Genomic DNA, 15,945 nt, shown 5'->3' on the forward strand with positions numbered 1-15,945 from the left:
GGAGATTATTAATCAATATTTTTATAATATATTTGTATCAGTTTAATCGTGATTTATTATTAAAATAAATTTGTGTTGTTTTCAAGTTTTATTGTGTTTAGCTACTCTTTAATGATACATGTTGAAATCCAACACGTACATGAACCAGATTGAGATGAAAAGATTATATTAGAATCAAAGTAATCTCTTTCACATCTAGAACGAGGACGTAAAGATATTCTATTATAATCAGAACAAGCAGCTGGACAAAATTCCTCACATAAATTCATCGTTTCCATTCTGACAAGTGTTACCCAATAACCAGTATCACAACCAGCACAAAAATTATAACAAACAAAGAGTATTATTAAAAAAATCATTGTCGAAAAAATCCTATGAAGCATTCTTGTTTTTTTTTTTAATGGTATTTACAATAATAATAAATATTAACAACGATAATTTTGCATTAGATAATCTGTGAAGAAAAAATTATTTATTATAATCAAAGTCAATTGTTTTTTTTATGATTTTTTTAAGACAGTATACTTACATAGTGAAAAGTGAATAACGAACTATTAGGCTTATACGACAGATTGAGTTTGTTTGTTGATAAAGAATATAACACGAATATATCTGGCTATTTAATGACTTGTCAGGTAATTAATATTTGAAAAAACCCAATATGAAAAACAAACTTGTTGATAAACATATGAGCACATCATTAAGCAATTGGTGACCCGAATTTATTTATCTAATGACAATATTATCCTAGTATAGAAAAACAAATGTTTTTTTAAGATTGTACCTAATTCCAGCAAGCAACAGGATGTTGAAAATAGTTTTTATTTATGAAAGAAAGATTAAAAATTTTTTTTTTTATGTTATGTTTATACATATGTTTGTATTATGTTCTATCATTCTGTGTTCCTGATACGAATTAAATTTTTTTTTTTTTTAAATACACGGTAAGTTATCGAGCTATTAGGCGAACATACTGCCGGGCGAATTTTTAAATTTATTAGGGAACTATAAAATAAAAGAAGTAAAATTTATAAAATACCAAATACCTCTTATGTAGTCCTATGTTCCTAATACAAAAATCCAATTTTTTCAAAAACTACCGGACGAATTATCAACTTTATTAGGGAATTATAAAATGAAGGAAGTAAAGTTTATAAAACACCGAATACCTCTTATATAGTCCTATGTTCCTAATATCGAAAATCCAATTTTTTCAAAAACTACCGGGCGAATTATCAACTTTATTAGGGAATTATAAAATAAAGGAAGTAAAGTTTATAAAACATCGAATACCTCTATTATGCAGTCCTATGTTCCTAATACAAAAATCCAATTTTTTTCAAAAACTACCGGACGAATTATCAACTTTATTAGGGAATTATAAAATAAAGGAAGTAAAGTTTATAAAACACCAAATACTTCTTATGTACTTTTATGTTCCTGATACAAAAATCCAATTTTTTCGAAAACTGCCGGACGAAATTTCAAATTTATTAAGGGATTATAAAGTGGAGGAAGTAAGATTTATGAAACACCAAAAAACCTCTTATGTAGTCCTATGTTCCTAATACAAAAATCCAATATTTTCGAAAACTGCCGGACAAAAATTCAAATTTATTAAGGCATTATAAAGTAGAAAAAGTAAGCTAATAAAATAATATAGCTTATACTATCTCAGAAAATAACTGAATATTTCATTCAATATATAATCGAATTATTGTCAAGTAAATCGAAATTAATCTTACATTTGTAAAATATTTATATAAATATCCTTTTTATTATTATTCAATAAATACAATGTTATAAATATTAAATTAAACATTAATTTTATAATCTATCAAAAGAAAAAAAAAATTATCAAATTATAAAATGAATTTCATAAAAAATTATTGATCAGCCATATCTTGAAAAAATGTTTCAATTGGTAATGATGGTGTATCCCACGAGACATCAACATTAGTATCATGTTTTATCGAACTTTTTCTAGAAACTGATAATGCCTTAAACATTCCTGGTTGATCATAAAGTGTTGATGCAGAATTTGTTAATTGAGCAACACTTTCAGATACCTTTGATGATATATCATCTTCATCAAAACTTTTTTGTGTTGTTAATATTATTTCTGATGCACTTGATTGCTGATCCATCATTGGAATAACAGTAACATCTAAATTATCAACATTTTCAGTTGAATTTTTTTTATTTTTTTTATTATTAAATATATTTAAATTTTTAATTCTATTTTTCGAAAAATCTATTTTTTTTAATGGTCTTAAAGTATTTGGTGTTACTGTTAAATTACCATGATGAATTTTTTTTTTAAAATCAGTATTATTACCAAATGTTCTGTGTTGTAATTGTAATGGTCGAATTGTTTTAATTCGTAAATTATTTGAGTGCAATTTTGTGTCATTGTTTGAACGTAATGTAACATTATTTTTATTTAAATTTAGTGACATCAATGGTTTTTTTCTTCTCATACTAAAATTACTCATCATTTTTGAAGTTGGAATTATTTCTGTACTTTCAATTGTTGGATTTATATTTTTACTTGACATTGTTGTTGATGTTTTATCATGTAATTTTTTATATGAAGATTTATATTTTTCATCATTTGTTTTTATTGATTGAGTTAAATTTGTTAAATTATTTTGTGTTAAATTTTTTTGATTTATTTTAATTTTATAATCTTTAACACTAAAACGAGGACGTGTTCCATTATTGTATTTTGTTATACGAGTTCTTGAATTTTTTCTAACAGGCATTGAAGTTGTTAGTGTAAGTTTTTCTGTAACAAGAGTCATATGATCTTTTTTTTCAACTTTTGAATTAGTTGTTGTTTCAATATTTTTTTTGCTATCAATTGTCAAGTTAAATAAATTTTCTAATGATGCCATTAAATCTTGTGATTTATCATGTTTTGATGAATGTTCATATCCATTTATTTTCACACTCTGTTGATTCATAATTGTTGATTCTTCACTAACATCAATTGGCTCCAAATTATCAGTAAAATTTAACTCTGAAAATATTGATTTATCTGTACTAGTTGATAGAGCTGGAATATTTGTGTAACGTGTTGATTTATTTTTATAATTAACAGGTGCATTCGACACTTGAATTATTGACAAGTTATGATTATCATCAAGTATACTTTCTTCAAGACTTTCTGATTTAAAATTATCTGCTTTATTTTTATTTTCAATTGGTTGCTTTAATGTAGTTTCTGATGTCTGTATTTTACTTGAAATATTTAATGTAGCATTTTGAATTTTCGAAATATCTTTCTGATGATTCAAGTAACTATTTCTCATAGTTGATTTTAATCTTTTTGGATTTTCTGTTATTGAAACAGGAGTTGTTGCTATTGGTAATACACTTGTTAATATTTCATCTGATTGTTTAATTAATTTTTGTGAATCTTCTGTTGGCAATTTTGGATCTTTTTCATAATTTTGGCTAATTTTTTTGTCTCTTGAAAGTTGACTCATTACAGTAGTGTCTGTATTTTCATAATACTGTTCAATTGTTGATTGTGTTGATGAATCTTTTTTATAATTATTATTTTCAGTAACAATGTCATTTTCATTATTAATATTATCAAAATTTTTCAAAGATATTTTTTTACTATTATCATCATCATCTGTTGAAGGTTCTGCAGTACGTGATAATGGCTTTTCATAATCACCAAAAATTGTTGAGCTTATTAATGACATTGGTGTTGAAATATTAGCAGTTAAATTTTTAGCTGAATTTGTTGTTAATTTACTTGTATTTCTATTTAATTTTGATGAAATCATTTTCGTTGAATTATTTATCATTTGAGCATCATAATCACGTGTATGTAAATTATTAAATGATGTATTATTTTTTGTTGTATTTTTATTACAAGCAACATTTCCATCATGACATTGATAAGATGATTTTCTTTTTTTATTACGTTTTTGTAATTGCCGTTGATTTAATAATTGTTGTTCATCATAATGTTTTATTGATATACTTTCTGGTGTTTCATTATTTAAATTTGAAGGTACAAGTGTTATTTTATTTTGTTTATTTAAAAGACTTTGTCTTAAGCTATCATTTACTTTTGATTTATATTTATCTAAACCACTTGTTTTTAATAATTCTGGTGAATAAAATTCAGTTGAATTTATTGAATTATTAATATATTCATGAGTTTTATTAGGTTGAAAATACACAACTTTCCAATCACTTGAATTGTTACTTTCAATTGGAATTTCAATCGTATGATTTTGTTCGTCACAATTTTTTTTTACAGTCTTATGTTCAGGAGAAATGTTTGATATGTATGTCGTGTCGTATTCGCTTGCTGTTGGTATGTATTTTTCTGTACTTTTAAAACGATCATCATGATAATTATTTTGTTGATCAAATGATTGAATTTTATATTTTATTTGTGATGTATTTTGACTTGGTAAAATATATTTTTCTACATATTTTGGCTGGAAAATAGTTTCATCATGATAATTAATAGAAACTGGATGTGAAATAATTTTTTTAACATTTGAAAATGTTGGATTTATTTCTTCTTGATAGCTAATTGTAACTGGACGTGGAATAATTTTTTTAACATTAAAACTTGAATGTGTTGGAACAATATCAGTTGGACTTTGTAATTGTGTAAAACTATTTTCATATTTATTATTAATAAATTGAGAATTTTGTTTATTATTAATATCAAAATTTGTTTTAATATTTTGACGTGGATCTTTTTCAATTTGAATGATATTTTGTGTTGGTGGAACTAAAAAATTAAACTCTCCAATATTCATTGGTTCACGAATATAATTATTTTTTTTTGTATTACGATTATCAGGCATGTGATGACCAACTACACTAAAACTACCTAAAATACTTGGTAGTGTATAGTCATAATAATGTCTTGAATGTTGTGGCTGTTGATATTTTCTTGATGTATCAAATTCTTCTTTTTTAATTTCCATATTTGCATGATAATCATTTGAATTTTTTTTGTATAAATCTTTATTAGAAGCTTCATATTGAATTATTGGACGCCAATTATTTTGTACTGGTATATTTGCAGCCTAAAATTACATGTATTTAAATTATTTATAATTTATATATTTTAAAATATATATATAAAAATTAAATTTATCATGTTGGTTACCTGTGGTCTTGCTTGATAAGATTTGTAATAAACATTAGCTTCAAAACCCTTGATCATCAAGCTAAAAATACCTAAAATTAATTCAGTTGATTAATAAATAATTAACATTGATTTATACAAGTTAAAAATATACTTACATAAAGATATAATAGTTAGACCCATTTCTATTTCAGCCTAAAATACATATGTTGCGTCTAGAAATTAAAAATACAAATCATCAACTCATCATTTTATGTAAATACAGAATATATAAATATAATTATTGAAGCTCATTAGAATGCGCATTATAATGCTACTTTCAGAATATCTATCAAGCTCTGTTTAGACTGAGAAATTTACTTTTCCCTTTAACAACTTTTATTTATTTTAATTTAAAATAATATTAAATAATCTTCAATAAATCCATTTAAATTACTAAAATAAATAAAGCCATATAAATTTATCGAAAAAAAATCAACTAATTGTTGATATAATTTTTGAACACACTCATTAATTTCATAGCAATTATTTGTAAAATAAAAAAAATAATAAAAAGTTTTGAATCGCGTGAGTTCATGCGCGATTATTGTAAAATCTTAAACATATTTATAAAATAATTTGTTAAAGGATGTTTACAAGTGTGAATCCCAATATTTTTTCATAAAACTTTGGTGTTTTTTTATTACTGTAGATGTTTCAACATGTGTGGATATTACTATCTTATAAATCTCGTGTGTTATTCTTATGAAATATTTTGAATGATCGACGTTGATAATATTTATTATATCCAACAATTTTTAATAATGTTGTATATGAAAATAAAATTATAAATTCACAAAGAATAAATGAAATAAATATCCACAAACGAGTGAATGATATTTGAAATATTCAAGTAGTTGCTAGTAATGATATTTAATATTAATTTGAAAATTTTATTGACAGTAATAACGATGATTTTTCAATATGGCAAAAAAATAATTTAAAAAAAAAACACGATGCATGCGCGTATTCACTGCATTGTGCATGAAATTTGACCCCCTTTTACTAAACAGATCTCTTAAGTAGTGCACGCTATTTTAGAGATTTTTCAAATAGCGTAAAAGTAAATACATCATTAAAAGTTTTAATAGTAAAAAAAAATTTCTCTTAATATTTTTGAGTTGATAACAAAATATGTTTAAAAATTCTCCCATTACATTATGATGATAAGTTTTAATATATTTTTTTTTAAATACAATGAATTTATAATTTTAAAAATCACTATTTAAAATTAAATGAAATTTTAATAATCAGCTGATAATGTTTTTTTTGGATAATACAAAATATTGAAATTATTGACTTACATTAATTTCTATTTCTGTTGACAATTTATTCTATTTCCGCAGTCAATAAATTTTATGTTTATTTTTTTTATGATGTATTTATTTTCACAATAACTTTGATTATTTTTTTCTAATAATATTTCGTTCACTTGCAGATCTGTTGACTGTATGAAGTTTCAACAAGTTTTTCACAATTCACTTTAATTATTTCACCTCCCCTTCCAAAATAATTCAAAAGAAAGTATAATACTTTATTATATCCCCCTCTTTAATTTATACTTGTTAAACTTTTTACTTTAGATATAGAGTAATTGTAGTTGTCATAAAAATTTTCAAAAATATATCTATATCTTTTCTCTGCTGATGAGAAAAACTTGATCTAAAAGCTCAAATTTATAACATAAAATTTTAATGACTACTGGTTGATGATTGCTATAATAATATATCATTAAAAAACTACATTTATATATATACGTTTAAAATGTGCAATTTTATTATTTTTACTTTTTAAAATTATATACTTCAAGTTGCATGAAAATGCAGTGGTTTTTTTTTTTTTTTTCATTAATTTATTTATCAAATTTTGAACAGTCTAGAAAAAAAAAACACCAGAATTAATACACATTTTTATAAATTTTAAAAATCATAAAGACATAATAAAGATATTTTTTATTCAAATGAAAAAATATGACAGTGATTGCTGCTACCAATATGACTAATTTTTTGTTGTATTTTAATTCTCCAGAGCTTGACAATAACAGCAGCCGAAATTATTTACTAGTTTTTATCATAATTTTAATCTCCAGATATTATTTAAGTCACTTGTTCATTAAAAGTTTTAAAATAAATTGATTTAATTGAACAATCGATCCTTAACTTCTTCATTTTTAATAATTTAAAATTCACTTTTTGTTTTACGATTCGTATTTTGTAAAATAGATATATTGTTGTATATTTTACTGTAATTTTTAAATTACTGAGTACATAAAAATCAATAAATTTAAAAAGTATATTTATTTGAATATACGATATTTTTAATAATTTAGTTTAAAAAAAAAAAAAAAATAGGAAAATTAATATAATAAATTTTTTTATAAACTGAAAATTATATCGAAATAATAATTAATAATGAGGTAACTATTTGTGTAATTTAAACACGGCAATACAATTTTTGTTCATCGATAAATCAGTTTTTTTTTTTTCAAAAGCATTTGAAATATGTTTTTATTATTTAATAAATTTAATTTACTCGGTTACAATCGATATATTTAATGCCGATATGTTTTATATTTTAAAAATTGTTAATCACTTGAAATAGCTTAATAAAAATAAAACTTAAATTTAAATAATAAAAAATAAAGAATATTAAAGCCAGAAAATTACTATTGCAATTTTTTTTTTTGTTTTTTTTTTTCGTGATTTCTATATACATACACATCAAATTTTAATAGAACAAATACCACGTTGATTTAAATGCGTGTTGTAATATTGTTATTATTATTTTTTTTTTTCACTGGTATACAATATTTTTTTATTATTTTATGATTTTGTCTTATTATGCACTTCGCCCATGGGCAATTAATATTCAGCATACACAATATTCATCAAAGTCACAGTATACACACCAATCGATACAATTTAACTCGATTTTATATTTGCGATAGTCAGTCGTTAATACATGTATGAAATTAAAACTTTTTTTTTTTTTATTATAGAATGTATCTATATTTATTTCCTCCTGTTTTTATTTTGCCAAAAACAATTTAATTTTTTTGATTATAATTCAAACTCAGTAGTCATACATAAACTGAGCTGTCATTAAGGGCATTAAAGAGGTGTTTTTTTATTATTATTATTATTTTCGAGTTTGTAATAATGCTAATAAAATTTTTATTAAAATTGTGGCAGTGTGTTGTTATACATAATATTCTAGCTGCTTTTAAAGAGCTAACAAAAAACTCGCTGCCTATTATTTATAAATTTTATTATTTTTTAAAAGTGATGCAAATATTTAAATTAAATTGGTTTTTATTTACCAAATATTATAAATCATATACACGTGTATAATACTTGCCAATTAATTTATATCATAATGTTTTTTTTGACGCACAAAAAAACTTAATTATCGAGAATTTAAAAAATTTTTTTTTCCAACAAATAAAATGAAACTAAAATTCATTTTTTTTTTTTTTGTTTTTTTTTCGGTTTTTTTTTCAAGTTGCTCTATCATAATTGCTAACAATATACAAAGCTTATTCTAACAACTTATTTTTTTTTTTTCTTCGTTCTTAAATAAAATATTAAAAAGAGATTCAATTCACGAAAAATTTTTTTTTTAATAAAATAGTAAAATATTTTTAATGATTCATTTATCCCGGTTTTTTTTTTTGTTTTCGACAAACATATATGTAAAATTTAAAAACAAATTTTTTGTTTTAATTTTAGTCAAAGAATCTCTCGTGAAATGACAGTACATGAACGACATTAAAATGATTACTACAACAAAGAATATGACAAATAAAATAAAAAAAAAAAATAAAAATATAGATTAAAAGAATTTTAAAAATTTGATTTTTAAAATTATCGTCAATAATAATTAATTAATAATACAATAATTATGGAAGAATAAAAAAAATTGTAACTATTATTTCTAAAATAAATTTAGCGACTTATTACTGTCGTTATTATATTATGAGGCACGTTTTGAAGTACGCACGATTACCTCAGTAATTTGATTGTTCAATTTAAGGATTATTTACCTCTTGAATTTAATTTGATTTTATTATTTAGTTTTTTTTAAAAAAAAACTTAGTTGACCATTAATGTATGTGATTCCATTGGTGCTGCACTATCATATAATGTATCTGTATCTTGTGTTGGTTCACCCTGAAGTTGACATTGATTACTTAATGTTCCAGCGCCACAATCACAAAAGAATCTGTAAATAATAATATTAGAGTTGTTAAAATAAATGCCAAATTTAATTCAATTAAACTCAATTAAATTGTTTAAACATCTTTAAATGTTAATTAAGTATTGTTCTATTACCTGTCATGTCTGATAAATTCAACGTCATGACCTGCGTGACATGTTTTTATACAGTTAACACAAATTGCATTTCTATCAGTTGTATTACACGTTTGACAACGATAAAAATCATGCATTGGAAATGATGTATATGATGATATTTTATACAAACATTGTCCATTTTCAACTGCTTTTTCTACTGCATCTTGATTACTGAATATTTTATTACCTAAAAATTAAAAAATTATAAATTATTTTATCTATAATTTTTGAATTATTATTATTCAAAGATTTGTACAAATAAAAATATACCTCTTGATGTTGGCTTGACACCACTTGCCAAACATAAACCACCAAAACGATTATTAAAAATTTGATTAAACTCTAATGTAGCTGTTGCATTATTTGTTATTTCAACACCAGCTGCAAGACCATCAAATATACGATTTCTCCTCAATACTGGATATGATTGTGTTGATATAAGAACACCAGCTTGAGCGTTACGAAATATATCATTTTCTTCCAAGACACCTAAATAATAACAAAGAAAAAATAACTTTAAATTATGAAAAACAAATAGCTTTAATTATTTTTTAAACATTAACGACCTTCAACATGAATCTATGCAAAAAAAATTTACCGCTGAAACAGTGAAAGTTACCCAAATTGACTTATGTAGCAAAGTTATACGGTTCTTTTGATAAAACGGTTACCTCAATATTCCCGGATATTTGATTTGAGTGTTCTCTTGTATTGCCAGAAATGAGTAAGCGCTCGTTGTTGAGTAATCACATAATAAAATTATCAATAAATCAAATCAAGTTGTAAATATTTTTTTAATGTTATTTAGCTTAGACTTGTTAGTAAAAAATTACGACTAAAAACTAGGTCTAGGTCTTTCTAGTCTTTATCTGTAAATATAAGCAAGATATATCTTTTTCCAATACAGTTAAACAGCTCAACACTTCAACATTTATACCAGGCCAATAGATATCTACTACAGCTGAACAGTTCTTTCAGTTAGAACAGAAATACAGTTTCGATGTTACAGCGGTAAATTTTTTTTTTCATATAAATATATCAAAAACCAACACGTTAATTAAACTTTATACAGAAAAAAAATTCCTATCGATATCTTTTTTATTTTTTATTTTTTAAATCATACGTATTAATAAAAACTCGTTTTTAGATAACTTTCAAATTAATACAAACAAAAATATTTTACACACTAAAAACCGTTATAAAAAAAAATAAATACTTTCCGTAATATTTCGATTGAAAAAAAAAAAGAAGAAAAAAACTTATTATAAATTTATTTGATATTAACGGTAAATTTTCAACAAAAAAAAAAAAAATAACTGTTAAAATTTTTTCGTTAACTTTAGCAATATATTTTTTTTGTTAAATTTTGTTAAATATTAAAAATAATAAAAATGTTTATTAACCTTTGCCTCCATTGAATATACAAATTCCTCCATCTCTTCCATCAAATATTTTATTTCTTTTTAATGTTGGATTACTGTCAGTTTTAATCCAAACACCAGCCATAGCATTATCAAATATTTCATTTTGTTCAAGTAATCCAAGTCCACTATTATAAACAAGTACACCACCATTTTGTCCTCCCCATATTTTATTACCACGTATTACAGGATTACTACCAGTTCTTATTTGTACACCAGAATACAGATGATTAAATATATCATTATCTTCTAATTTTCCATGTCCATTATCATAAAAATAAACTCCAACTTGTTTACCACTGTGTATACGATTTCTCCTAAGTATAGGTGTTGATCCAGTTGTTATCCATACACCAGCAAGTGTATTTGCATATACTTCATTTTCTTCAATTAAACCTTGTCCTTTTTCATGTACATAAATACCACCATGTTGTCCATGATGAATTTTATTATGTCGTACAATTGGATCTGAATTTGTTCTTATTTGTATACCAGCAAGTGCATTACCATAAATATTATTATGTTCAATAAGACCTCTACCTTCACCAAATATATAAACACCACCTTGATGACCATTATAAATTTCATTACGTCTTATTGTTGGATTTGAATTTGATGTTATCCATACACCAGCAAAATTATTTGAATGTATTTTATTATCAATAAATTGTCCTAATCCATTTTCATGTACATATATACCACCAGTTTGACCATGATGAATTTCACAATGTACAACTGTTGGATTTGCACCAGCTTTAACTTCAAAACCAGCAATACGATTATTATGTATATCATTTCCTTCAAAATAACCAAGACCATTGTCAAATGTAAATATACCAACATCACGACCATGATGTATATGATTTCTTCTCATTATTGGATTTGCATAATTTTTAACCCATATACCAGCTAATGCATTACGTGATATTTCATTATCTTCATATGTTCCTTGTGCATAATCAGTAACATAAAGACCAACATTTTCACAATCTGATATATCACAATTTTTAACAATTGGATTTGCACCACCACCAGATACACAAACAGCTGCTCCAACTGTTGATAAATATGAAAAAAAAAAAAAACAAAGAATTAATATTGAATAGAATGCTAACGAAATAAAAACAAACTTTTAAACTTTTAAATACTTACCAACACTAGAACTTCTTATAACACAATGATCAATTGTTGGACTACAATTTTCACCAATTTCAAGACAATAATGTTTATGATGTGGTACTGTACTAGTAACTTCTGGTGTAAATTTTAATGTAACATGACCAGCATAAGCACGTTTAGCTCCTTCAACAAACATCATTGTTGATTCACTTTCTCTTTCAAGAATAACTGATTCAGCAACATTACCAGGTGCAGCACCAATTAATGCAACATCACTATCAATTACAAGAAATTCACCACGATAAGTACCAGCATGTAGAAATACTATATGCTGAGGTGTTTCATTATTTGTTTCATTTAAATTTGTATTTTGACAATTTGTTGCCTGATTATTCGGACTTAATGCTGTATTATTATTAGTAGTATTATTATTACTATTATTAGTATTATTGTTATTATTATTAGAAGTAGAATTAGAATTAGAATTTTGGCTTGCACTTGTGTTAGTATTGGTAGTATTATTACTACTTTTGTACTCGTCAATATAATCCAGGGCACCTTGGATTGTATTAAAATATGGCAACTTTCGCCCTTTTAATTTTATATCTTGATAACCAGATCTAACATGTACACCTCTATATAATTGATGAAAACTTTCTTTCCATGGATTTGAATATTCAGATTCATCAGATGATATAAATTCAAATTTACATGGAGCTGGATTAAATAATGGTAAATCATATTGATATACTTGTTGATAAAGAGATTTCCATAATTCTGTATCATTAGCAATTGCTTGAAAACGTTTGCATACTTGTGACATACGACATAAATCAATTTCAAGAAAATAACTAAATATTGTTAATAAAACTTCATCTGGTAGTTCATAAAGAAGATAATGTGCAGCTGTATTTGTATTTAAACCTAAAAAAACAAATATTATAATTATATAAAGATTAAAAATATAATTAATAATATAATTACCATCAGTTGACGTTGAGCACGTTCTTCTTGGTCTTTTTCTAGCAGGAAGAGGAAAAGATCCAAGTGTAACAACAATACTACTTCCACCTTGTGGTGGTAATGCAGAACTTGTACCAGGTGCTGGATCAGGATGAGGTGGACTTTTACGTCTTAAATCATATGGTGATGAATGTGAAGGACTTGGTGATGGTGATGGTGCTGCAACACCTGATACACTTGGTGATGAACCTCTTGCGCCACCTGCTCCTCCACCACTTGAAGGTATTTGATTTGATGATGGACACAAAAGACCACATGGTTCTGCTAAATATACACAAAAACGAAATATAATTTAATATTTTTCACATGTCAAAACAAATCTACATATATATTATCAAATGTTAAGATGGAAATTTTTCTTGTTACCAATTAAATGTCGATGATTTTAAATTTGCTGTCAAATAACCCTGATAAATACAGGTCACATATAGAATTTCAATGAGTATTAATGATAGCAAAACAAGTGAACCGCATCATACGTAGTAACAAGCATAAACAAGTGTTCATTACAGTCACAGTAAGTTAGCACAGACAAATTAAAACCGGTCTAGCTTGTATAATACTTGCCTTTTTTGTGTGTTGATATATTAAACAACAATGACAATTGACATCAAAACAAGTACCGTCTTTTTTCAAGGGATCAAACACCAAAAGTACTGTTAACTAGTTAAGTTGTCGACAAATCTATTATTGGTCTTGTAAATATTTAACATAGTTCATAAAGAACTTATTAATAATCAGCCAAATAAATCACTAAATCCATTTAAAAAAATTATTAAATAATCCATTTTTTTTTTTTGCTGTCAGTTGTTATTATTATCATCCTTTTTTTATACAACCCCTAGTACTTTTATGCAGCTCTGTAATTTACATATGCACACACACACATACATGTCCAATTAATTAATTGTCAAACACACTATTTTGGCATTTAATAAAAATGACATTTTAACTGTGCGACAAATTGATGATTCATCAAATAATAATAAAAAAAAACAATTAGTCTAGTTTTTGACTAGGATTCATTGCATCGTAATAAATTCTAAAAGTAGAAATTTTTTTTTCTATCTATTTGTAGCTCATACATGTACACACATTGAATCTAGATGAAAAAAAAAAGAAAAAAAAAAAGCTGACAATTTAAAAAATGATTATCTTGTTAATATATAGTATTTTTAATTATTCATAATAATTAATTAAAATTAAAAACTAATTTTAAAATATGTTAGAAATAATTATTGAAAATAGTACTATTTTATATTATGCATACAGACCAAATTAATTTGCATATGACTATTGTTTTTATAATTAAAATAATAAATTATTAATATTATTAAATAAATATTATAATAATAATTGAGTACATCATTAAAAAAAAAAAATCTGTCTACACTAAATGTGTTGCCCATGGAAAAGTAACTGTCAAAATTTGATGAAATATTTTTTAAATTAACAGCAAATATATAATTAATATGGAGTAATTAATAATATTAATTAAATAATTATGAGTATCTTGTGCATACCGGATGTAGTTCGAGATGGAAGCGGGATTCTGTTGGTTATTTTTCTTCTTGATCGCCTCACGTAGCTACGCGACGAACTAAACGGTGCACTTGGCATTTTATTTGTTCACCAAGTCCACTATGTTTACACAAGTCAAACAATATATTATATATTACAATAGTATATTATTTAAATTACACATATGATATTATTTTAATATTCAAATTTTTTTTTATTGTTTTTATGATTAAGATAAACAATATACTTCACTAGACAATGACGAAATTACTACCGAAACACAGCGGCCATCTTCTCATGGAAGGAAGAGATATACACACATACAATAAATTATATTTTAAGGTAGTATGTGTGAGCGTGAATTTAGCTATTCGAGGAACCTTTGTCATACCCATTAATTTTTTTTTTTTTTTTTTCAAGTAATAATCATTCTCAAATATCAATCTACTGTAACTATTTAATTCAATTTAAAACATAATAAAAAAAAATAATATAATTTTATACACAATAATCACTATGTCCTTAATGTCCTTAATGTCCTTAAAGTACAGAGAAAAAATGGTTATTATTTTTTTAGATTTAAAACAATGTTTTAGTTGAAATTTTTATCCACATGGCAGCACGTTATAGTGTCATTAAAAAAACATATGTCAGACAGAGATAAAAAAAGAGAGGCTTGGTTGAGAAAAAAAAAAAAAAATATTAAAAAATTATTAATGACAGATTTAAGGGTGTTGTCTATACACTTCACTCAACTTCACTATATGAAACAATTACAGATTATAAATACCGGTGTAGATTATTATTACTACTATTATTATTTAAATTGGGCCAATTCTATTTTACAGCACTGTTTTTTTTTTTAGATTAAATGTATAATTTTTATGATATTATGTACAGACAATTTACTGTACATAGTACATACCGACTGACTGTATTTATTGGTAATTATGCAGCCAGATGCGGAGGTCCGGAGGAGCGAGGACACAATTACACACACACTAAAAAAAAGAGAGTGTTCCGCAAGTCTAATTTAGATAGTAATTAGATGGAATTTCGGCTATAGTATAGTATAGCCAATCGTATTTTATATATATGTACTTAGTACTTACTATTGCTAAGGAGGGGATGTACAGTATTCAAAATATTGCCTCCTTAAATTACTAGGTCACTAGGAGCTTTTTATTTTTTACCAAAAATTTATCTAGAAACTACATGTTATATGTGGAAAATGGAAATGTAAATAGAAAAAATGTTCATATTTCTAATGGCAATTCAAAAAATATAAGGAAATTTATTTTATAAATGATATTATTTCCTTTTAAATACTTTTTTAATT

General features: G+C 24.6%; 2 protein-coding genes across 3 annotated transcripts; both read right to left on the reverse strand.

Annotated features, from left to right (window-relative positions):
- Positions 1 to 1,826: 1,826 nt before the first annotated feature.
- Positions 1,827 to 6,903, reverse strand: LOC122854852 (putative uncharacterized protein DDB_G0282499). Its single transcript, XM_044155870.1, has 4 exons — positions 6,475 to 6,903; positions 5,290 to 5,346; positions 5,153 to 5,223; positions 1,827 to 5,069 (listed from the first exon to the last, which is right to left on the reverse strand). Exons 2-4 carry the CDS (start codon positions 5,312 to 5,314, stop codon positions 1,887 to 1,889), a joined length of 3,279 nt encoding a protein of 1,092 aa, XP_044011805.1. The 5' UTR covers positions 5,315 to 5,346; positions 6,475 to 6,903; the 3' UTR covers positions 1,827 to 1,886.
- A 1,256-nt stretch (positions 6,904 to 8,159) lies between these two features.
- Positions 8,160 to 15,730, reverse strand: LOC122854853 (F-box only protein 11). 2 transcript variants are annotated; one of them, XM_044155871.1, is made up of 7 exons: positions 14,609 to 15,730; positions 13,047 to 13,349; positions 12,096 to 12,986; positions 10,926 to 11,999; positions 9,793 to 10,011; positions 9,502 to 9,709; positions 8,160 to 9,391 (listed from the first exon to the last, which is right to left on the reverse strand). In XM_044155871.1, the coding sequence occupies exons 1-7, from the start codon at positions 14,703 to 14,705 to the stop codon at positions 9,262 to 9,264; spliced, it is 2,922 nt and encodes a 973-aa protein (XP_044011806.1). In that variant the 5' UTR covers positions 14,706 to 15,730; the 3' UTR covers positions 8,160 to 9,261. The 2 variants fall into 2 exon arrangements, with proteins under 2 accessions (XP_044011806.1, XP_044011807.1); XM_044155872.1 differs by having other exon boundaries at positions 13,047 to 13,346; positions 14,609 to 15,025.
- Between the last annotated feature and the right edge of the window lie 215 nt (positions 15,731 to 15,945).

Source organism: Aphidius gifuensis, linkage group LG4 (assembly GCF_014905175.1).
Source record: "Aphidius gifuensis isolate YNYX2018 linkage group LG4, ASM1490517v1, whole genome shotgun sequence".
Classification (NCBI taxonomy): domain Eukaryota; kingdom Metazoa; phylum Arthropoda; class Insecta; order Hymenoptera; family Braconidae; genus Aphidius; species Aphidius gifuensis.